Below are 24,914 nucleotides of genomic sequence, written 5' to 3' on the forward strand. Positions count from 1 at the left end.
AGATGCCCCTCAACAGAGGAATGGATACAAAAAATGTGGTACATTTACACAATGGAGTACTACTCAGCTATTAAAAAGAATGAATTTATGAAATTCCTAGGCAAATGGTTGGACCTGGAGGGCATCATCCTGAGTGAGGTAACACAATCACAAAAGAACTCAAATGATATGTACTCACTAATAAGTGGATATTAGCCCAGAAACTTAGTATACCGGAGATATAAGAGATACTTTGTAAAACACATGAAACTGAAGAAGAATGAAGACCAAAGTGTGGACACTTTGCCCCTTCTTAGAACTGGAAAAAAATCACACCCATGGAAGGAGTTACAGCGACAAAGTTTGGAGCTGAGATAAAAGGATGGACCATCTAGAGACTGCCATATCCAGGGATCCATCCCATAATTAGCCTCCAAACGATGACACCATTGCATATACTAGCAAGTGTTTGCTGAAAGGACCCTGATATAGCTGTCTCTTGTGAGACTAGGCCGAGGCCTAGCAAACACAGAAGTGGATGCTCACAGTCAGCTAGTGGATGGATCACAGGGCCACCAATGGAGGAGCTAGAGAAAGAATCCAAGGAGCTAAAGAGATCTGCAACCCTGTAGGTGCAACAACATTATGAACTAACCAGTACCCCGGAGCTCTTGACTATAGCTGCATATGTATCAAAAGATGGCCTAGTCGGCCATCACTAGAAAGAGAGGCCCATTGAACATGCAAACTTTATATGCCCCAGTACAAGGGAAGGCCAGGGCCAAAAAAATGGGAATGGGTGGGTAGGGAAGTAGGGGGGAGGATATGGGGGCCTTTTGGGATAGCACTGGAAATGTAATTGAGGAAAATACGTAAGAAAAAAAAATTAAAAAAAAAAAAGAGAAAGGAGAAATATAAAGATTACAGGCTTCTAATTCTGACTCTTAGACATACTGGCTAACTAAGTTTGGAAAACCTACATAACCACAGTCGCATATATTTATAGTTCCAGGTACTTAGAAACTCAAGTAGGAGCAGGAGGATCACTAAGTCTCGGTTTAAGACAGCCTGATCAATGCAGTCATAGCCTAGCTCAAAATTAAAAGTCCCGATAAACATGCTAACAAAACTAATTTCTGCGGTGTCTGGTTTTGTTTTTTACTACTCTATATGGATATTTATCACCCATGGATTAGAAATGAAATAATTAACATGTTGGAGGCTAATGAAATTTTATGGTTTTGAAAATAACGTATTTTCATCTGTTAGGAGACCAAACTTTCCCTTCTTGCTATTTATAAAAATACGTAAGAAGTTATATGTTACAATTCATATAATATTAAATACTATACATTATTAATGGAATAATATCACCATTAATTCTAATCCTAAAAGCCAAGCAATATAGACCTCCACTGTCATCAACATTTTAGCTGAAAAAATAATACAAGGGTTTAAAATATTTTCAATAACTTATACAGAATTACATGCTTTCCTTAAGGAGTCTTATTCATACTTTATTTACAAAGCAAGGTTCAACAATTCAATTGCATAAGTCCAGTTAGCTTATATGGTGTTAATGTCTCTCCAAGTTCACTCTGAAGTTGTAAAGATAAAACTTCACAACCATAGACATCAACCAGCAATGAAACATTTCCTTCCCAAGTCAATGAAGCCACATGCTGAGAGCAGTAATTTTAACTGAACATTTATTTGTCTTTGTCTCATTTAATTCACAAATATTGACAAGAAAACTGGTATAACAGCTTCTCAATAAATCTTAGTAATTTCCTAATAAGGTATGTGTAATTTTAATTCCATTTCTTTAAATCTAATCCCTATTCTCTACCATCTTATCCAAGCCCTAGGATTTCTGAAGTCATCTGAAATACAATCTTCATTCTAAATCAGCACTGTCACTAGTTACTCAAACTATACACCTAATCTCATCAATTCTATTCCAAAAATTTTCTGCACACTCAATCTCCAATAGATGAAATAGTTACCACACCAAAGCAAACTTTAGAGCTATTATGCTACCTGTGGTACACAACTGAGTAAATAAGAATTCAATGCAAATCTTAATAAATTAAATGACTACTACACTGCAAATATACAGATTTTTGCACTGCTCTTAGAAAATTGAGTTTCCGCTGGCCGTGGTGGTGCACAACTTTAATCCCAGCACTCGGGAGGCAGAGGCAGGCAGATTTCTGACTTTGAGGCCAGCCTGGTCTACAAAGTAAGTTCCAGGACAGCCAGGGCTATACAGAGAAACCTTGTCTCACCACCACCACCCCCCCAATACCCCAAAAAACCAAAAAACCAAAAAAACAACTGAGTTTCCTATTTTTATGCTTGATTAAATTAGATACATTAAGTAAAAAATATTCTCTATGACAATACTGCTCTGAATATGTTTATGATAATATCAGAAAATTTAAGAAATAAAAGCATGAAAATATAACAAGGCACAATAAACTAATGAATTAAAGAAGTTGAAAGTACTTATGAAAGTAACCAAAACATAATTGAATTTAAAATATTTTTCTGACTTAAAAATTTGCCAAAATTGTTAGAAAGTGTTTAAAAGAGAGCCCAAGGGCATAATAAAAAACTTTAATGCATCACTTAATCTTGTAGGATTGGAAAAGAATATGATCTTTAACACATAAGTTTTATCATCTATAATATATCATATACAGGTAAAACATATAAAATTATTTACTAAAAAGCATTTCTTCTACTTTTGCTTCTCCTTATAGGATACAATTATCTTTAAATTTCCACAAAATACAGACTACCAAAGAGCTGTCTCTATTGATATATAACAGTTCTTTCTATATCAACAGCTAACTAGTTACTGTTAATGACTTTTTTTTGGGGGGGGGGTGGTACTTGCATAGTAACAGCTTCCTATAGATTAAGCTACTGGCAAGGCTGACACAGGATGGTCACTTGTTTTTGTTAGAGCAGTGTTTTAAAGGAAAATGTGTGTGTGGGTTTTTTTAATCACTATTGGTTTTTCATTGCAATTTGGGTTTGTATATACTTGTAACTAAAAGAAACCTAGAAACAGGACACAAATTCATGTTCTTAAACTTGGAGATAATATTTAAATAATCCTTTCTTTCTTAAATTATTTCTTTTCTATTGTTATCAAAATATTCCCTGGTACCATTATTTTTATTAGAAAGTGAAACATTTTTCTCATAAATGGTAACAAACAAAGCTGCAATAAACACCAGGTAGATTTTCTTTTTCAACCACAATCCCCTTTCATGAGTTTTGCTCTTAGATTTTATGTTGTTCATTTACCTTCTACAGATTTACTAATCTTTGCTTCTCAACAAACACACTCATTAACTCTGGAAAGCAAGAATTATTCCTTAAGGAATATTTTGTTGTTCCTGCTTTTATTTCATCTAGAGTAACACAAAATTAAAAGAAAAATGTTACTGGTGATACAATTCCAAACCAAAGAAGACTGTCAGAACCCTTGGTAATCTTGATACTAGGTAAACCCAGGCTGGATTGTGGGCAGTCCTGGCTATAAATAGTGAGTTTCCTACCTAACCAGAGCCATACAGTGTTCGAACTGTTCCTTTGTAGAGACAACCAATGAGATGCACTCCTTTTAGACCTGTTTCAAATGCGTTATCTGGAAAAACACATTTCACATTTCAAGTTTTTACTTTTCTCCGTATTAGTTGAAATTTTCAAATACTAAAGTCCCTTGTTCTAGAACACATTTTCTAAGTACATTAAAATGGGACTATTTTCACTTGAAGTTACAGCGCCGCGGGGCTGCAGTTGCTAATCCACGATGGGTGTTTTGGTAAGTGTTTGAGATTCTTGGAGCATCGCCAAGTTGGTTTTTCTTCCGTGGGTATCTACTTGTTCCGCCTATGAAATTCGAGCGGATGGCGTAGGGCGCGCTGGGGGCCAGGAGACGGTAGCTGCGTTGTAATCGCGGGCTGCTTTACATTTCGGAGAGGACTGGGAGCCAGGGGCTCTGGAGCGCGTGGCGTGGGGTGGGTGCGGTGTAAGGAGGTGTGCTGTGATGGCGCTGTGCTCCCACAGCCCCGCAGCTAGCTCCCGGTGCGCACGGCTGAACGTCAGCTGACGCGGCCATGACAACCTAAGTCACAGGGTGTGGGCGGGCGCGTGAAGGACTGGGAACTGGTACTTACCAGCGCGAGCCCGACTTTTCCTCTGCGGTTTTCAGAATGACGCTCTGGAGACTATTAGACATTTTAGATGGGTGGGAGGGGATAGGGCAGTGAATACTGGGGGGGACAGCGTCCCCAAGTAGGCGCGAACCAGAGCGTGGGTGTGGAGGGGCAGCGTCTGAGGCGAGCGAACAGAAGGGTGTGACGGGAGATAGTTGAGAGGGCGGTTCCCCCAGCTTCCGTGGGAAGTGGCTGTAGAAGCAGGAAGACGCATTCCTCAGGCAAGCTTACCGTTTTCCGGCGAGTCTCCTCTGGCTACGTGATGCATCACAGCCAGTCAGAGAGGACGTGGAGGGCGTGGCATCAATAGTACCACCCACAACAGGGCTGAAACAGAGTGTGTGCACACTAAAACCGAGCCCCTAGAGCCAGCGATCCTAAGCATACAGCTACGTCACATACGGCTACCAAGGCGAACGGATCGCCATGGCCCCGCCCTTATGACGTAGTCCAATCGACAGCGAAGGTTGATGACTCTTCTTCCGGATCAAAGGAGGAACCAAAAGAGAAAGTGCGTTCATTGCCTACATGAAATGAAATACTTCCGGTGTCAGGCTTAAATTTGCACTTGTACATGCTCTTTTGCAAGCCAATGTAATAATGTCCTCCTTAGCAGTTTTATTCAGTAGACACGGGCAGGCATTTGGTAGTTGCCATAAATTGTTGAAAACCTTTATATCCCTTCTCATGGCTAGAAGTGATTATTTTTTCTGTTTCTTGAAGTTTTGCCTCTACATTAATTGGATTAACCATTTTCTCCATTCCCACACTAACACCTCAGTTAAAACTGTATCGTATTGTTATGTATTCAATTCTTTGAGTGTCTGTGTATTAAATCTCCTGTATAAACTTTTTGAAACTCTTAATTTCCAGAAACCAGCTCTCAGAATTCTCTAGAGTCCTGCAGTTAATGACTATTTGAGAATTGGGATCATACTGTTTAATGGGTAGGAGGAATTATAATTTAATTAGGTGTGGAATATTATGAAAGTGTTTTCAAAGATAAAATTTTATTTGACATAGGCAATCTTGTATGCTGCAGTGTTCAAATTCAGGACACTGAAAAGGTTAGACAATTTGAAGGTTTGCATGGTTATTTAAAAATGGAATTACCAGGCTTGGTGACACACATATGCAATTCTAGCACTTGTAAAGTACAAGCAGGAGGATAGGGGTTTTAAGGTCACCCTTGGCTACATAAGTAGAAGGCCATCAAGAACTACATGAAATCTTGTCTTACAAGAAGGGAAGAAGAAAGGTTTACTCATACCCCTAACTGCTAAACGTTAAAGATTTTTAAGAACTTCAGGTTTTGATATGTCAAGAGAAAGTAACATTTTCCTATTTCTGTATAACACATTTATTTGTCAGTAAAGTACCCTGTTCTCATACTAAAGACATCAGGAAAGATAGGCAGCCCTTAATGCTTTCAAGCTTTATGGCATCTTTTGCCTATTAAATCAAAGTTACTAGGAAAAAACAACAATGACAACAACAAAAACAAACAAACAAACAAAAAAATCAAATGCCTTTTTGCTACACATTGTGGTGCACACCTTTTATTCCAGAACTCAGGAAGAGGCAGGTGGGTCTCTGAATTTAAGGTCAGCCTAGTTACCAAAGTGAGTTCCAGGTTAGCCAGGGTTATACAATGAGACCCTCTCTAAGAGTATGTGTGTGTCTAAGTGTGTGTGTGTGTGTGTTGCGGGGGGGCGGTGTGAGTACGGCAGTTGGGAGGCTGCCTACCTTGTTTGCTATCTTATCAATTGCCATTTATTTATTATATTTTCCAGTCGGGTTTTTCTTATTTATCTGGGCTAAAGCTTCAAGACTAATTGTCACAGGTTGGGCTATCCAGATGTTGGGAGGACAGGAAGTTTATTAGATTATCAGTTTCTTTGAAAGAAAAATTTGGCAGATAGAGAAATTAGCCTGAGATACATTTCAACAAAAATCTTCTCTGCCTCATTTCAAATCTGAAATAGCCCTCAAAGTTTTTCCCGTAGAGGAAGAAAACATGAGGGTTTATGCTTATAATAATCAGTCACTGCACCCTTACTGTGACCAAAAGAAAAATGGAGTTTCATCCCCACGTTTAAGAAAGAATTCTGTAGTCAAGGCAATTATGGAAAGAGGCTGATATTTGAGGCATGTCTATTGGCAAGAGTCCAAGTGCTATAATAATAAGACCATAGCCACATCAGAAAAAAATCCTGGGAGTTGGATCACAACATCCTACATACTTATTAAACAATTCATGTAGCTCTTTATTACAATTAATGCAGTTTATCTCACACTTAAAATCTTTAGTCAGCAACATCATTATTCTCTTACTCTTGAAGAAACGGCAATATACTTTTCTTTCTAATTTTTGATCTACTTGGTGTGTTATAAGGGTCCATTTCTGTTTATTAAATAAATGAGTTCTCATTCCTTGTTTCTCTTACTTTCCAAAATTATTGGTCCCCATCTGATAATATTCCTTCCCATGATTTTAATTACTACCTCTTACCTATTATTACTCTACAAAATGTATACATAATAGCATATTCTAGGCACTGATAAGTGCTTAATAAATAGACACTCATTTATGGCAAAAACCCCCAGTAAAATCATTATACAAAAAATTAAGAAATTAAGAAACTAGCCTTTGAAAGAGCAAATAACTCTCTGGAAAACAGTTGGTGATTGGTAGAGCTAAGTTTTAAATTTAGGTTGTTTGTCTGAAGATTCTATGTCTCTCACTCTTAATTCACAAATATATATTCAGTAATTATTATCATTACATGTAGCTGGGTTTTAATGTACATTGGTGAGATCTATTGAGTGTTTTAAAAAAATCATCTTTAAATGAAATATGTTCAAAAATAGCCAGAAGCAGGAAATAACCCAGATGTCCCTCAACCAAAGAATAGATACAGAAAATGTGGTTCATTTACACAATGGAATGGTATTCAGCTATTAAAAATGAAGACATCATGATTCTTTCAGGAAAATGGATATAACTAGAAAATATCATCATGAGTGAGGTAACTCAGACCAAAAGGACATGCATAGTATGTACTCACTCACTGATAAGTAGATTGTAGCCAAAAGGTACAGAATACCTAGAATACAACTTACAGAAGGATAACAAGCAGAAATGCCCAAATGAGGAGGCTTCAACCCCACTTTGAAGGGGGAAGGATATGGGTGGGAGACTGGAGGAGGGAAAGGAGAACAGGATCAGATATTGAGGGAGAAGTGGACAGGGGAGAAGCCCAGAGGGCCTAGAGAATAAATAAAAATAAGCAGCATCAGGGAGTGGGAGGTGGGGAACCCTCTAGAGAGTATCAGTACAAGAGACATAGGAGGTGAAACACTCTCAGGACTCATTGGGTGTGACCTCAAACAAAATGCCTAACAATGGAGAAAGGTAACTCAAAGACTCCACCTCAAGTAGATAAGACTCGGCTTCAAGTGGAGGGACAGAGTTACTAACTAACCCACAGTCAAATTCCTGATCCAGAATTGTTCCTATCTAAAAGAACAGCAGACTTCTACATGATAACCACCAGTTGTGCCAGCACCATTTGTTGAAAATGCTGTGTTTTTTCCACTGGATCGTTTTACCTCCCTTGTCGAAGATCAAGTGACCATAGGTGTGTGGGTTCATTTCTGGGTCTTCAATTCTATTCCATTGGTCTACTTTTCTGTCGTTATACCAGTACCATGCAGTTTTTATCACAATTGCTCTGTAGTAAAGCTTTAGGTCCGGCATGGTGATTCCATCAGAGGTTCTTTTATCCTTGACAAGAGTTTTTGCTATCCTAGGTTGCCCTTTCTAATTCCTTGAAGAATTGAGTTGGAATTTTGATGGGGATTGCATTGAATCTGTAGATTGCTTTTGGCAAGATAGCCAGTTTTACAATGTTGATCCTGCCAATCCATGAGCATGGGAGATCTTTCCATCTTCTGAGATCTTCTTTAATTTCTTTCTTCAGAGACTTGAAGTTCTTGTCATACAGATCTTTCACTTCCTTAGTTAGAGTCACGCCAAGGTATTTTATATTATTTGTGACTACTGTGAAGGGTGTTGTTTCCCTAATTTCTTTCTCAGCCTGTTTATTCTTTGTGTAGAGAAAGGCCATTGACTTATTTGAGTTAATTTTATATCCAGCTACTTCACCGAAGCTGTTTATCAGGTTTAGGAGTTCTCTGGTGGAATTTTTAGGGTCACTTATATACACTATGATATCATCTGCAAAAAGTAATATTTTGACTTCTTATTTTCCAAATTTGTATCCTCTTGATCTCCTTTTATTGTCGAATTGCTCTGGATTGGACTTCAAGTACAATGTTGAATAGGTAGGGAGAAAGTGGGCAGCCTTGTCTAGTCCCTGATTTTAGTGGGATTGCTTCCAACTTCTCACCATTTACTTTGATGTTGGCTACTGGTTGGCTGTAGATTGCTTTTATCATGTTTAGGAATGGGCCTTGAATTATCTACTTGTACTAAGGTCAAATCTAAGTGGATCAAGGAACTCCACATAAAACCAGAGACACTGAAACTTTTAGAGGAGAAAGTGGGGAATAGCCTAGAAGATATTGGCACAGGGGAAAAATTCCTGAATAGTACAGCAATGGCTTGTGCTGTAAGATCGAGAATTGACAAATGGGACCTCATGAAACTGCAAAGCTTCTGTAAGGCAAAAGACACCATCAATAAGACAAAAAGGCCACCAACAGATTGGGAAAGGATCTTTACCTATCCTAAATCAGATAGAGGACTAATATTCAATATATATAAAGAACTCAAGGAGGTGGACTCCAGAAAATCAAATAACCCCATTAAAAATGGGGCTCAGAGCTAAACAAATAATTCTCACCTGAGGAATATCAAATGGCTGAGAAACACCTGAAAAAATGTTCAGCATCCTTAATCATCAGGGAAATGCAAATCAAAACAACCCTGAGATTCCATCTCATACCAGTCAGAATGGCTAAGATCAAAAAACCAGGTGACAGCAGATGCTGGCAAGGATGTGGAGAAAGAGGAACACTCCTCCATTGTTGGTGGGATTGCAAGCTTGTACAACCACTCTGGAAATCAGTCTGGCGGTTCCTCAGAAAATTGGACATATTACTACCGGAGGATCGCGCAAAACCTCTCCTGGGCATATATCCAGAAGATGTCCCAACCGGTAAGAAGGGCACATGCTCCACTATGTTCATAGCAGCCTTATTTATAATAGCCAGAAGCTGGAAAGAACCCAGATGCCCCTCAAGAGAGGAATGGATAGAGAAAACTGGTACATTTACACAATGGAGTACTACTCAGCTATTAAAAAGAATGAATTTATGAAATTCCTAGGCAAATGGTTGGACCTGGAGGGCATTATCCTGAGTGAAGTAAACTAATCACAAAAGAACTCAAATGATATGTACTCACTAATAAGTGGATATTAGCCCAGAAACTTAGGATACCCAAGATATAAGATACAATTTGTTAAACGCTTGAAACTCAAGAAGAATGAAGACGAAAGTGTGGACACTTTTCCCCTTCTTAGAATTGGAAAAAAATCACACCCATGGAAGGAGTTACAGAGACAAAGCTTGGAGCTCAGACAAAAGGATGGGCCATCTAGAGACTACCATATCCAGGGATCCATCCCATAATCAGCCTCCAAATGCTGACACCATTGCATACACTAGCAAGATTGTGCTGATAGGACCCTGATATAGCAGTCTCTAGTGAGAGTACACCGGGGCCTAGCAAACACATAAGTGGAAGCTCATAGTCAGCTATTGGATGGATCACAGGGCCCCCAATGGAGGAGTTAGAGAAAGTACCCAAGGAGCTAAAGGGATCTGCAACCCTATAGGTGGAACAACATTATGAACTAACCAGTACCCTGGAGCTCTTGACTCTAGCTGCATATGTATCAAAAGATGGCCTAGTAGTCCATCAGTGGAAAGAGAGGCCCATTGGACTTGCAAACTTTATATGCCCCAGTACCGGGGAATGTCAGGGCCAAAAAGTGGGAGTGGGTGTGTAGGGGAGTGGGGGGAAGGGTATTGGGGCCTTTTGGGATAGCATTGGAAATGTAAATGAGGAAAATACCTAATTAAAAAAAAATGAGAAAAAAAAAAAAAGAACAGCAGAGACAAAAATGGAGAAGAGACTGAATTAAAGGAGGTCCAATGACTGTCACAACTTGGGATCCATCTCATTGGGAATGTGTGTGCGGGGAACGAAGGCCTGATACTACTATGCTATGATGTGCTTACAGACAGGAGCCTAGCATAGCTGTTCTCAGATAAGCTCTACCAGCAGCTGACTGAGACAGAAGCAGATACTTATACCCAACCATTGGACTGAAATCAGAGACTGATATGGTTGAAATAGGGGAAGGACTGAAGAAGCTGAAAGGGAAAGCGACCCCATAGGAAGATCAGCAATCTCAACTAACCCAGACCCCAGGGAGCTTCCAGAGTCTGAGCCACCAACCAAAAGCATACATGGGCTGGTTTGAGGGCCCTGGCACATATGTAGCAGAGGTCTACCTGGTCTCGCCTCAGTCAGAGAAGCTGCACTTAATCCTGGAGAGCTCTAAGGCCCCAGGGAAGGAGAGGAGGAGCTGTGGGAGGGGTACTGAGGGTAGCAACCCTGAGTAGCCTAGCATATTCAGGACTTATCTCCACCACATCCACACCCCTGCACAAACTCTGCCAGTGCCTTCCACCTGGGAAGATCATCAGTGAGTCTGTGCCTCTTAAGATCCTAGAGTCTGAAAGCCTCCAAGGATACCTGCAGCAATTTAAGGACACCAGAGGCAGGCTTCAGACAGAGACACGCAGGCCAGTTAGCAGAGATAACCAGATGGCAAGAGGCAAGCACAGGACCATAAACAAGAGAAGCCAATATATTCTGGCACGATTAGAACTCAGTTCTCCCACCTCAACAAGCTCTGGATACACCAACACACCTGAAAACCAGGATACTGAACTAAAATCCTATGTCATGAAGATAAGAGAGTTCTCTAAGGAGAATATAAATAACTCACTGAAAGAAATACAGGAAAACACAGGCAAACAGATAGAAGCTATAAAGAGGAAACAAACTCCTTAAAGAAATACAGAACCAGGCGGTGGTGGCACATGCCTTTAATTCCAGCACTTGGGAGGCAGAGGCAGGCAGATTTCTGAGTTCTCGGCCAGCCTGGTCTAAAAAGTGAATTCCAGGACAGCCAGGGCTATGCAGAGAAACCCTCTCTGGAAACAAACAGACAGACAAATACAGGAAACCACAAACAGTTGAAGGAATTGAACAAAGCAGCCCGAGACCTAACATTGGAAGTAGAAACAATAAAGAAAACAAAAAAATACAGATACAAGCATCAACAACATTATAAAAAAGATAGAATACAGAATCTCAGGCATACAAGATACCTTAGAAGATACTGACACAACGGTCAAAGAAAATTCAAAACATAAAATACTCCTAACCCAAAATATCCAGGAAATCCAGGTCAGTGAAAAGATCTAAGAAAATAGGAATAGAAGAGAGTGAAGATACCCAGCTCAAAGAGCCAGAAAATATCTTCAACAAAATCATAGATGAAAACATCCCCAACTTAAGGAAATAAGGGTTTAGTGCAGAGCTCTATCAGACCTTCAAAGAGGACCTAATTCCAATACTCCTCAAACAATTCCAAAAAACATAAACAGAAGGTACTCTACTCAATTCATTCTATGAAGACACAATTACTCTGATACCTAAACCACACAAAGACCCAACAAATTAAAAGAACTTCAGACCAATTTCCCTTATAAATATCGAAGCAAAAATACTCAATAAAATTCTCAAAAACTGAATCCAAGAACACATCAAAACAATCATCCATCATGATCAAGTAGGCTTCATCCTAGGGATGCAGGGATGGTTCAATATATGAAAATCCAACTATGTAAACCACTATATAAACAAACTCAAAGACAAAACAAAAAACAAACAAACAAAAAAACCCACACAATCTACAGACTCAATGCAATTCCCATCAAAATTCCAACTCTATTCTTCACAGAGTTTGAAAGTACAATTTGCAAATTCATCTGGAATAAGAAAAAACATAGGATAGCAAAAACTATTGTCAACAATAAAAGAACCTCTGGTGGAATCACCATCCCTGACCTCAAGCTGTACTACAGACCAATTGTGATTAAACAAAACAAAACAAAACAAAACAAAACAAAACAAAACAAAACAAAACAAAACAAAAAAACTGCATGGTACTGATACAGTGACAGACAGGTAGATCAACAGAATAGGATTGAAGACCCAGAAATGAACTTACACACCTATGGTCACTTGATCTTTGACAAAGAAGCTAAAACCATCCAGTGTAAAGAAGACAGGGCACGGGTCTGTGCTAGCAGCAGGGATGCAGGAAACCCACCTGACCAAGGGCTCAAGTCCCATCCAGTCGGCGCCAGCTCCAGGTCACCTTGGGTGGGAACTCGGCAGATGGTCCCAAGGTCTCCAGAGGACTCTCCAGGAGATCTTAGGATCACTGGGGAGTGGAACACAACATCTGTTCCAAACTAATTGTGATGGGCCTGTGACAGCAGGAGCAAAGACACAGGAGCCCTGCCTGACCAGCAGCTTGGGTTCCTTCTGGTCGATGCTAGAATACCTTGGTTTCAAACACACCACACAGTCCCACAATCCCCAGAGGAGACACCACTTCCAGGCGCTATAACACGCCCAGGATCTTAGGATTACAGTATACCAGGAGCTTGGACACACCAGGATCTCAGGGTCTCAGAGGAAGTTTGACTGCCAAGAATTCTGACACACCCAGAATCTCAGGTTCACAGGATCCCAAAATCACAGGATCACAGAGAAAACTAGATTCTGAGGAGTCCTGAATCAACCATGATTATAGGAAGGACAGGCTCCAATCAGATATATTGAGGGCAGCAAGCACTTGAGATAATCAGATGGCAGGAGGTAAGCATAAGAACAGAAGCAACAGAAACCAAGGCTAGTTGGCATCATCAGAACCGAACACTGCCACCATAGCAAGTACTGGATATACCTTCACACTAGAAAAGCATGATATGGATCTAAAGTCACTTCTCATGATAATGATAGAGAACTTTAAGAAGGAAATAAATAACTCCCTTAAAGAAATACAGGAGAACACATCTAATCAGGTGAAAGAATTGAACAAAACCATCCAGGATCTAAAAATAGAAGTAAAGACAATAAAGAAATCACAAAGGGAGACCACTCTGAAAATAGAAAACCTAGAAAAGAAGTCAGGAGCCAATGATAGCCAACAAAATACAAGTGATAGAAGAGAGAATCTCAGATACAGAAGATATCATAGAAAACATTGACACAACAATCAAAGAAAATGAGAAATGCAAAAAGATTCTAACACAAAACATCCAGGAAATTCAGGACACAATGAGAAGACCAATCCTAAGCATAGTAAGTATAGACGAGAAGGAAGATTTCCAACTTAAAGGGCCAGTAAATATCTTAAACAAAATTATAGAAGAAAACTTCCCTCACCTAAAGAAAGAGATGCCCATGAACATACAAGAAGCCTTCAGAATTCTAAATAGTTTGGACCAGAAAAGGAATTCCTCCCATCACATAATAATTAAAACACCAGATGCACAAACCAAAGAAAGAATATTAAAAACTGTAAGGGAAAAGGGTCAAGTAACATATGAAGGCAGATCTATCAGAATTACACCTGACTTCTCCCCAGAGGCTAAGAAAGCCAGAAGATCCTAGGCAGATGTCATATAGACCCTAAGAGAACACAAGTGCCAGCCCAGGCTACTATACCCAGCAAAACTCTCAATTACCATAGATGGAGAAACCAAGGTATTTCATGACAAAATCAAACACACACATTATCTTTCCATGAATCCAGCCCTTCAAAGTTATCAAAGGGAAAATTCCAATACAAGGGAAATCTAGGGAAAATATGCCCTAGAAAAAGTAAGAACGCAATCTTTCAAAAAACCTAAAGAAGATAGACACATGAACAGAATACCAACTCTAAGAACAAAAATAACAGGAAGCAAAAATGACTTTTCCTTAATACTCTTAATATCAATGGACACAATTCCCCAATAAAAAGACATAGACTAACAGACTGGTTATGTAAAAAGGACCCAAATTTTTTCTGCATATAAGAAACCCACCTCAGGGACAAAGACAGAGACTACATCAGAGTAAAAGGCTGGAAAACAATTTTCCAAGCAAATGTCCCAAGAAACAAGCTGAAGTAGCCATTCTAATATCCAATAAACTCAACTTTCTACCTAAAGACCTCAAAAAAAGATAAGGAGGGACACTGTTTACTCATCAAAGGTAAAATTTACCAAGATGAACACTCAATTCTGAACATCTATGCTCTAAATGCAACGGCAACCACATTCATTAAAGAAACTTTGCTAAAACTCAAATCACACATTACACTTTACACAATAATAGCAGGAGACTTCAACACCCCAATCTCATCAATGGACATATCCTGAAAACAAAAACTAAACAGAGACACAGTGAAAATTAGAGAAGTTATGAAACAAATGGAATTAACAGATATCTATAGAACATTTCATCTGAAAACAAAAGCATATAGCTTCTTGTCATAATCTCATGGTACCTTCTCCAAAACTGACCATATAATCGGTCACCAAACAGGCCCCAGTAGATACAAAAATATTGAACTAATCCCATGCACCTTATCTTATCACCATGGACTAAGGCTGATTTTTAATAACAAAATAAAGAATAGAAAACCCACATACACGTGGAAGCTGAACAATCTACTCAATGATACCTTGGTCAAGGAAGAAATAAAGAAAGAAATTAAAGAGGTTTTAGAGTTTAATGAGAATGAAGCCACAAAATATCCAAACTAATGGGACACAATGAAAGCAGTCCTAAGAGGAAATCTCATAGCTCCGAGTGCCTCAAAAAAAAAACAAAAAAAACAAAAAACAAAAAACTGGAGTGAGCATACAGTAGCAGCTTGACAGCACACCTAAAAGCTCTTGAACAAAAGGAAGCAAATTCACCCAACATGATTAGAAGGCAGGAAATAATAAAACTCAGGGCTGAAACCAACCAAGTGGAAATAAAAAGAACTATACAAAGAATCAACCAAAGCAGGAGCTGGTTCTTTGAGAAAATCAACAAGATAGATAAAACCCTTGTCAGACTAACTTAAGGGCACTGGGACAGTATCTTAATTAACAAAATCAGAAATGAAAACGGAGATATAACAACAGAATCTGAGCAAATCCAAAACATGATAAGATCCTACTACAAAAGCCTATAGTAAACAAAACTGGAAAACCTGGATGAAATGGAAAAATTTCAAGACAGATACCAGGTGCCAAGGTTAAATCAGAATCAGATTAACCATCTGTGATGGTTTGTATATTCTTGGAACAGGGAGTGGCACCATTTGGAGGTGTGACCTGGTTGGAGTAGGTGTGTCACTGTGGGTGTGGGCTTAAGACTTTCACTCCAGTTGCCTGAAAGTCAGTCTTTCACTAGCAGCCTTTGGATGAAGACATAGAACTCTCAGCTCTGCCTGCGCCATGCCTGCCTGGATACTGCAATGCTCCCACCTTGATGATAATGAACCTGTAAGCCAGCCCCAATTAAATGTTGTTTTTTTTTAATAAGACTTGCCTTGGTCATGGTGTCTGTTCACAGCAGTAAAACCCTAACTAAAACACCATCTAAACAGTCCCATATACCCTAAATAAATACAGTCATTAAAAATAGTCTGTCAATGAAAAAAAAACACTCAGGACCAGATGGGTTTAGTGCAGAGGTCTATCAGACCTTCAAAGAAGACCTAATTCCAATACTATTCAAACTCTTCCAAAAAATAGAAACAGAAGGTACTCTACCCAATTAGTTATATGATGCCACAATTACTCTGATACCTAAACCACACAAAACCTCAACATATTAATAGAACTTCAGACCGATTTCCCTTATGAATATACATGCAAAAATATTCAATAAAATTCTCGCAAACTGAATCCAAGAACACATCAAAACGATCATCCATCATGGTCAAGTAGGTTTCATCCCAGGGATGCAGGGATGGTTTAATATATGGAAATCCATCAATGTAATCCACTATATAAACAAACTCAAAGATTAAAAACCACATGATCATCTCCTTAGATGCTGAGAAAGCATTTGACAAAAATCCAACACCCACTGATGATAAAAGACTTGGTAAGATGAGGAATTCAAGGTCCATACCTGAACATAATAAAAGCAATATACAGCAAACCAGTAGCCAACATCAAACTAAATGGTGAGAAACTGGAAGCAATCCCACTAAAATCAGGAACTAGACAAGGCTGCCCACTCTCTCCCTATCTATTCAATATAGGACTTGAAGTCCAAACCAGAGCAATTAGATAACAAAAGGAGATCAAAGGAATACAAATTGCAAATGAAGAAGTCAAAATATCACTATTTGCAGATGATATGATAGTATTTATAAGTGATCCTAAAAATTACACCAGAGAACTCCTAAACCTGATAAACAACTTCAGTGAAATAGCTGGTTAAAAAATTAACTCAAAAAAATCAGTGGCCTTTCTCTACACAAAGGATAAACAGGCTGAGAAAGAAACTAGGGAAATAACACCCTTCAAAATTGTCACAAATAATATAAAATACCTTGGTGTGACTCTAACCAAGGAAGTGAAAGATCTGTATGAAAAGAATTTCAAGTCTCCTAAGAAAGAAATTGAAGATCTCAGAAGATGGAAAGATCTCTCATGCTCATGGATTGGCAGGATCAATTTAGTCAAAATGTCTATCTTGCTGAAAGCAATCTACAGATTCACTGCAATCCCCATCAAAATTCCAACTCAATTCTTCACAAAGTTAGAAAGAGCAATTGGCAAATTCATCTGGTATAACAAAAAAAACAAAAAACCAAAAACAGAAAAGAAAAGAAAAGAAAAAAGACCTAGGATAGCAAAAACTATTTTCAACAATAAAAGAACCTTTGTTGGAATCACCATGCCTGACCTCAAGCTGTACTACAGAGCAATTGTGATAAAAACTGCATGGTACTGGTACAGCAACAAACAGGTAGATCAATGGAACAGATCTGAAGACCCAGAAATGAACCCACACTCATATCGTCACTTGATCTTTGAAAAAGGAGCTAAAACCATCCAGCGGAAAGAAGACAGCATCTTCAATAAATTATGCTGCCTCAACTGGTGGTTAAAATGCAGAAGGATGTGAATTGATCCACTCTTATCTCCTGTACAAAGCTCAAGTCTAAGTGGAACAAGGAACTCCACATAAAACTAGAGACACTGAAACTTATAGAGGAGAAAGTGGGGAAGAGCCTCGAGCACATGGGTACAGGGGAAAGATTCTTGAATAAAATAGCAATGGCTTGTGCTGTAAAATCAAGAATTGACAAATGGGACCTTATAAAATTGCAAAGCTTCTGTAAGGCAAAGGTCAGTGTCAATAAGACCAAAAGGCAACCAACAGATTGGGAAAAGATCTTTACCAATTCTAAATCTGATAGGGGACTAATGTCCAATATATATGAAGAACCCAAGAATTCAGACTCTAGAAAACTAAACAACTCTATTAAAAAATGTGGCACAGAGCTAAACAAAGAAGTCTCAACTGAGGAATACTGAAAGACTGAGAAGCACCTAAAAAATGTTCAACATTTTTCATCATTAATGTTTCAACATTAATCATCAAGGAAATGCAAATAAAAATAATCCTGAGATTCCACCTCACACGAGACAGATGGCTAAGATCAAACACTCAGGTGACAACAGATGCTTCTGAGGATGTGGAGAAAGAGGAACACTCCTCCATTGCTGGTGGGACTGCAAGCTGGTACAACCACTCTGAAAATCAATTTGGTGGTTACTCAAAAAATTGGACAGAGTTCTACTAGAAGGTCCAGCAATACCACTCCTGGACATATACCTAGAAGATGCTCCACCATGTAATAAGGACACGTGTTCCACTACGTTCATAGTAGCCTTATTTATAATATCCAGAAGCTGGAAAGAAACCAGATTTCCCTCAACAGAGGAAAGGATACAGAAAATGTGGTACATTTACACAATGGGGTACTACTCAGCTATTAAAAATCAATGAATTTATGAAACTCTTAGGCAAATGGATGATCTGGAGGATATCATCCTGAGTGAGGTAACCCAATCACAAAAAAAAGCATACATGATACGCACTCACTGATAAGTGGATATAAGCCCAGAAGCTCAGAATCCTTTTTAGAATGGGGAAGAATATACCCAAGGAAGGAGGTACAGAGACAAAGTTTGGAGCAGAGCCTGAAGAAACAACCATCCAGAGACTGCCCCACTTGGGTATCCATTCTATAAACAACCACCAAAAACAGACAGTAGGCAGATGCCAACAAGAGTCTGCTGAGAGGAGCCTGATATAGCTGTATCATGTGAGGCTCTGCCAGTCAGTGACTGGAAAATACAGAAGTGGATACTTACAGTCATCCATTGGACGGAGCACAAGGTCCCCAATGAATGAGCTAGAGAAAGTACCCAGGGAGCTAAAGGGGTATAAGTCCCATAAGAGTAACATCAATATGAACTAACCAGTACCCCCAGAGCTCCTTGGAACTATACCACCAATCAAAGAAAACACATGGTGGAACTTGTGGTTCTAGCTATATATGTAGCAGAGGATGGCCTTGTCAGTCATCAATGAGAGGAGAGGCCCTTGGTCCTGTGAAGGTTCTATGCCCCAGTATAGGGGAACCCCTGATCAGAAATGAGAGTGGGTCGGGTGGGGAGCAGGGGGAGAGGGAATGGAATAGGGGATTTTTGGAGGGGAAACTAAGAACAAGAATAACATTTTAAATGTAAATAAAGAAAATATCTAATAAAAAACTGAAAAGAAAAAAGAAAAAAAATAAACAAATACAGACCACAGGTAAACAGGTAGAAGCCCTTAAAGAGGAATCCCCAAAAATACCTTAAAGAATTATATGAAAACACAATCAAACTGGTGAAGGAAAGAAACAAAACCATGAAGGATCTAAAAGTAGAACTAGGAACAATAAAGAAATCACAAAGTGAGGCAACTCTGGAGTTAGAAAACCTGGGAAAGAGGTCAGGTGTCAGAGATGCAAGCATCACCAACAGAATCCAAGAGATAGAAGAGAGAATTTCAGGTGCATAAGATACTATAGAAAACATTGGATCTTCAGCGCAAACCCAGTGGAGGGTCCCAAGGTACCGAGAGGACTCTCCACTTTGCAGGCCCCCTAGCACACCCAGGATCTTGGGATCACTGGTGAGTGGAATGCAACATCAGTTCCAAAAAAAACCTGGAGGGTCTTATGCCAGTAGGAACAGGGACAAAGGAACCCCACCCAACCAGAGGCTGGGATTCCTTCTGGTGGCTCCAGCTCCATGACATTTTGGGTGGGAACTGGGGAGTCCCTAGCACACCCAGGATCTTGGGATCACTGAGACCAGTTTAAGCAGGAGAGCAGGTGGACTGGAGAAGGAAAAGAGCTTCTTGGACAGGATCCCTTAGGGCTTTCATCCTCGACCAGGAGGCAGAGCTGAGACACAGAACCCTGGGCACCTTCCTTGCCAGGGGAGAGTCTCCAGGGAGGGCTCTGAACCCAGGACTCAGAGGAGTATCTGAACTCCAGACTTCTGGCCGCCTGCCTTGCAAGAAGAGAGCTTGCCTGCAGAGAGTGCTCTGACCACTGGAACTCAGGAGAGAGTTGGAATCCCAGGAGTGCTGACAGAGGCTAACAGAATCACAGGAGGATCAAGCTCCAGCCAGAAACAGCTAGAACATCTAAAACCAGAGATTACCAGATGGTGAAAGCCAAACATAAGAATCTTACTAACAGAAACCAAGATCACTGGGCATCATCATAACCCAATAAGCCCACCACAACGAGTCCTGGATACCCCCAACACACCCGAAAAGCAAGACTCAGATTTAAAATCATATCTCATGATGGTGGTAGAGGATTTTGAGACGGGCATTAATAACTCACTTAAAGAAATACAGGAGAACACTGCTCAACAGGTAGAAGCTCTTAAAGAATTACAGGAAAATATTGCTAAACAGGTAGAAGTCCTTAAAGAGGAAACACAAAAATCTCTTACAGAATTACAGGAAAACACAACTGAACATGTAATGTAAGTGAACAAAAACCATACAAGATCTAAAAATGGAAGTAGAAACAATAAAGAAAACACAAAGGAAGACAACTCTGGAGATAGAAACCCTAGGAAAGAAATCAGGAACCACAGATGCAAGCATCAGCAACAGAATACAAGAGATGGAAGAAAAAAATCTCAGGTGCAGAAGATTCCAAAGAGAACATGGAAATAACAATCAAAGAAAATGCAAAATCCAAAATATCCTAACTCAAAACATCCAGGAAATCCAGGACACAATGAGAAGACCCAACCTACCAAAAATAGGAGTACATGAGAATGAAGATTTTCAATTTAACGGGCCAGCAAATATCTTCAACAAAATAATAGAAGAAAACTTCCCTCACCTAAAGAAAGAGATGCCCATGAAAATACAAGAAGCCTACAGGACTCCAAATAGACTGGACCAGAAAAGAAATTCCTCCAGACATACAATGATCAGAACAACAAATGCACTAAATAAAGATAGAATATTAAAAGCAGTAAGGGAAAAAGGTCAAGTAACATATAAAGGCAGACCAATTAGAATTACACCAGACTTCTCATCAGAGACTATGAAAGCCAGAAGATCCTGGACAAATGTTATACAGACCCTAAGAAAATACAAATGCCAACCCAGGCTACTATACCAGCAAAACTCTCAATTACCATAGATGGAGAAACCAAGGTATTCCATGACAAAATCAAATACACACAATATCTTTCCACGAATCCAGTCCTTCAAAGGATAATAAAGGCAAAATTCTAATACAAGGAAGGAAAGTATGCCCTGGAAAAAGCAAGATAGTAATCCTTCAACAAACCTACTAGAAGACAGCCACAAGAACAGAACCCCAACTCTAACGACAGAAAAATAACAGGAAATAATAATTACTTTTCTTTAATATCTCTTAATATCAATGGACTCAATTCCCAAATGAAAAGACATAGACTAACAAACTGGCTATGTAACCAGGACCCAACATTTTTCTCAATACAGAACACCCACCCACCTCAGGGAAAAAGACAGAAATTACCTCAGAGTAAAAGGCTGGAAAATTTTTTCCAAGCAAGTGGTCCGAAGAAACAAGCTGGAATAGCCATTTTAATGTCGAATAAAATTGACTTCCAATCCAATGTTATTAAATAAGACAAGGGGCACTTCATACTCATTAAAATTAAAATCTTCCAAGATGAACTCTCAATTCTCAATATCTATGCTCCAAATGCAAGGGCAGCCACATTCATTTATAAAAGTATAGTAAAGCTCAAAGCATACATTGCACCTAACACAATAACAGTGGGAGACTTCAACACACCACTCTCATCTTTGGAAAGATCCTGGAAACAGAAACTAAACAGAGATACTTTGAAACTAACAGAAGTTATGAAACAAATGGATTTTACAGATGTCTACAGAACATTTCATCCTAAAACAAAAGGATATACCTCCTTCTCAGCACCTCATGGTACCTTCTCCAAAACTGACCACATAAAGGTCACAAAATAGGCCTCAACAGATACAAAAATATTGAAATTATCCCATGCATCCTATCAGATCACCACAGACTAAGGCTGATCTTCAATAACAACATAAATAATAGAAAGCCAACATTCACATAGAAGCTGAATAACACTCTACTCAATGATACTGTGGTCAAGAAAGAAATTAAAGACTTTAAAAAGTTTAATGAAAATGAAGTCACAACATGCCCAAACTTATGGGACACAATGAAAGCATTCCTAAGAGGAAAACTCATAGCTCTGAGTGCCTCCAAAAAGAAATTAGACAGAGCATACAGTAGCAGCTTGACAGCACACCTTAAAGCTCTAGAACAAAAGGAAGCAAATTTACACAAGAGGAGTAGACAGCAGGAAATAATCAAACTCAGGGCTGAAATCAACCAAGTGGAAACAAAAAGAACTATTCAAAGAATCAACCAAACCAGGAGCAGGTTCTTCGAGAAAATCAACAATATCAACAAACCCTTAGCCTGACTAACTAGAGGGCACTGGGACAGTATCCTAATTAACAAAATCAGAAATGAAAATGGAGACATAACAACAGAACATGAGGAAATCCAAAACATCATCAGATCCTACTACAAAAGTTTATATTCAACAAACCTGGAAATCCTGAATGACAGGAACAACTTTCTAGAAGATATCCGGTATCAAAGGTAAATCAACATCAATCATTTAAATAGTCCTATATCCCCTAAAGAAATAGAAGCAGTCATGAATCGATTTCCAAACAAAAACAAAAAACAAACAAACAAACAAACAAAAAACAAAAAAAGCCCAGGACCAGATGGGTTTAGTGCAGAAGTCTACCAGACCTCAAAGAAGACCTAATTCTAATTCTTCTCAAACTCTTCCAAAAAAATAGAAACAGAAGGCACTCTACCAAATTCTTTCTATGAAGCCACAATTACTCTAATGCCTAAACCACAAAAAGACCTAAACCAGCAAAGAAAGAGAACTTCAGACTACTTTCCCTTATGAATATAGATGCAAAAATACTCAATAAAATTCCCACAAACCAAATCCAAGAACACATGTAAATGATCATCCATCATGGTCAAGTAGGCTTCATCCCAGGGATTCAGGGAAGGTTTAATATACGAAAATCCATCAATGTAATCCACTATATAAACCAACTCAAAAACAAAATCCACATGATCATCTTGTTAGATACTGAGAAAGCACTTGACAAAATCCAACACCCACTGATAATAAAGTCTTGGAAAGATCAGAAATTCAAGGCCCATACCTGAACATAATAAAAGCAATATACAGCAAACCAGTAGCCAACATCAAACTAAATGGAGAGAAACTCGAAGAAATCCCACTCAAATGAGGGATTAGACAAGGCTGCCCACTTTCTCACTACCTATTCAACATAGTACTTGAAGTCCTAGCCAGAGCAATTCAACAACAAAAGGAGATCAAGGGGAAACAAATTAGAAATGAAGAAGTCAAAATATCACTATTTTCAGATGATATGATAGTATATATAAGTGACCCTAAAAATTCCACCAGAGATCTCCTAGACCTGATAAACAGCTTCAGTGCAGTAGCTGAATATAAAATTAATTCAAAGAAATCAGTGGCTTTTCTCTACACAAAGGATAAACAGGCTGAGAAAGGAATTAGGGAAACAACACCCTTCACAATAGTCAAAAAAATAACATAAAATACCTTGGTGTGACTCTAACTAAGGAAGTAAAAGATCTATATGATAAGAACTTCAAGCCTCTGAAGAAAGAAATCAAAGAAGATCTCAGAAGATGGAAAGATCTCCCATGCTCATTGATTGACAAGATTAATATAGTAAAAATGTCTATCTTGCCGAAAGCAATCTACAGATTCAATGCAATTCCCATCAAAATTCCAACTCAATTCTTAACTGAGTTAGAAAGGGCAATTTGCAATTTCATCTGGAATAACAAAAAAACTAGGATTGCAAACACTATTGTCAACAATAAAAGAACCTCTGTTGGAATCACCATGCTTGACCTCAAGCTGTACTACAGAGCAATTGTGATAAAAACTGCAAGGTAATGGTACTGCGACATACAGGTAGATTAATGGAATAGAATTGAAGACCCAGAGATGAATCCACACCTATGGTCACTTGATCTTTGACATGGGAGCTAATACCATCCAGTGGAAAAAAGACATAATTTTTAACAAATGGTGCTGACACAACTGGCAGTTATCAAGTAGAAGAATGTGAATTAATCCATTCTTATCTCCTTTAAAAAGCTCAAATCTACGTTGATCAAGGAACTCCACATAAAACCAGAGACACTAAAACTTATAGAGGAGAAAGTGGGGAAAAGCCTCGAAGATATGAGTACAGGGAAAAAAAATTCCTGAACAGAATAGCAATGGCTTGTGCTATAAGATTGAGAGTTGATAAATGGTACTTCATAAAATTGCAAAGCCTCTTTAAGGCAAAAGACATTGTCAATAAGACAAAAAGGCCACCAACAGATTGGGAAAGGATTTTACCAATCCTAAATCAGATAGGGGGACTAATATCCAATATATATAAAGTAAACAAGACGATGGGCTCCAGAAAATCAAATAACCACATTAAAAAATGAGTCTCAGAGTTAAACAAAGAATTCTCACCTGAGGAATGGCTGAGAAGCACCTGAAAAAATGTTCAGCATCCTTTAATAATCAGGGAAATGCAAATTAAAACAACCCTAACATTCCACCTCACAGGAGTCAGAATGGTGAAGATTAAAAATTCAGGTGACAGCAGATGCTGGGGAGGATGTGGAAAAAGAGGAACACTCCTCCATTTATGGTGGGAATTCAAGGTGGTACAACCACTCTGGAAATCAGTCTGCTGGATCCTTGGAAAATTGAACATAGTACTACCTGAGGATCCAGCAATACCTCTCCTGGGCATATATCCAGAATGTGTTCCAAATGTTCCACTATGTTCATAGCAGC

At 38.9% G+C, this 24,914-nt stretch overlaps 1 protein-coding gene across 6 annotated transcripts in view; it reads right to left on the reverse strand.

Annotated features, from left to right (window-relative positions):
• The window catches only part of Lrif1 (ligand dependent nuclear receptor interacting factor 1), a 46,965-nt gene that overhangs the window by 12,101 nt on the left and 9,950 nt on the right, over nt 1-24,914 (reverse strand). Inside the window, exon 1 of one of the 6 annotated variants that reach the window (XM_021159039.3) lies at nt 4,443-4,796. The exons of 1 other annotated variant lie outside the window; for it this stretch is intronic. Coding sequence is in view for 2 of the 5 variants with exons in the window: in XM_021159036.3 (XP_021014695.1) it covers nt 4,173-4,234 (62 nt within the window). In the remaining 3 variants the exon portion in view is untranslated. 4 more of the 6 variants (XM_029475366.2, XM_021159036.3, XM_085835588.1 and 1 more) reach the window with 4 other exon arrangements.

This window comes from Mus caroli, unplaced genomic scaffold (assembly GCF_978045245.1).
Source record: "Mus caroli unplaced genomic scaffold, Mus_caroli_1 scaffold_3, whole genome shotgun sequence".
NCBI lineage: Eukaryota > Metazoa > Chordata > Mammalia > Rodentia > Muridae > Mus > Mus caroli.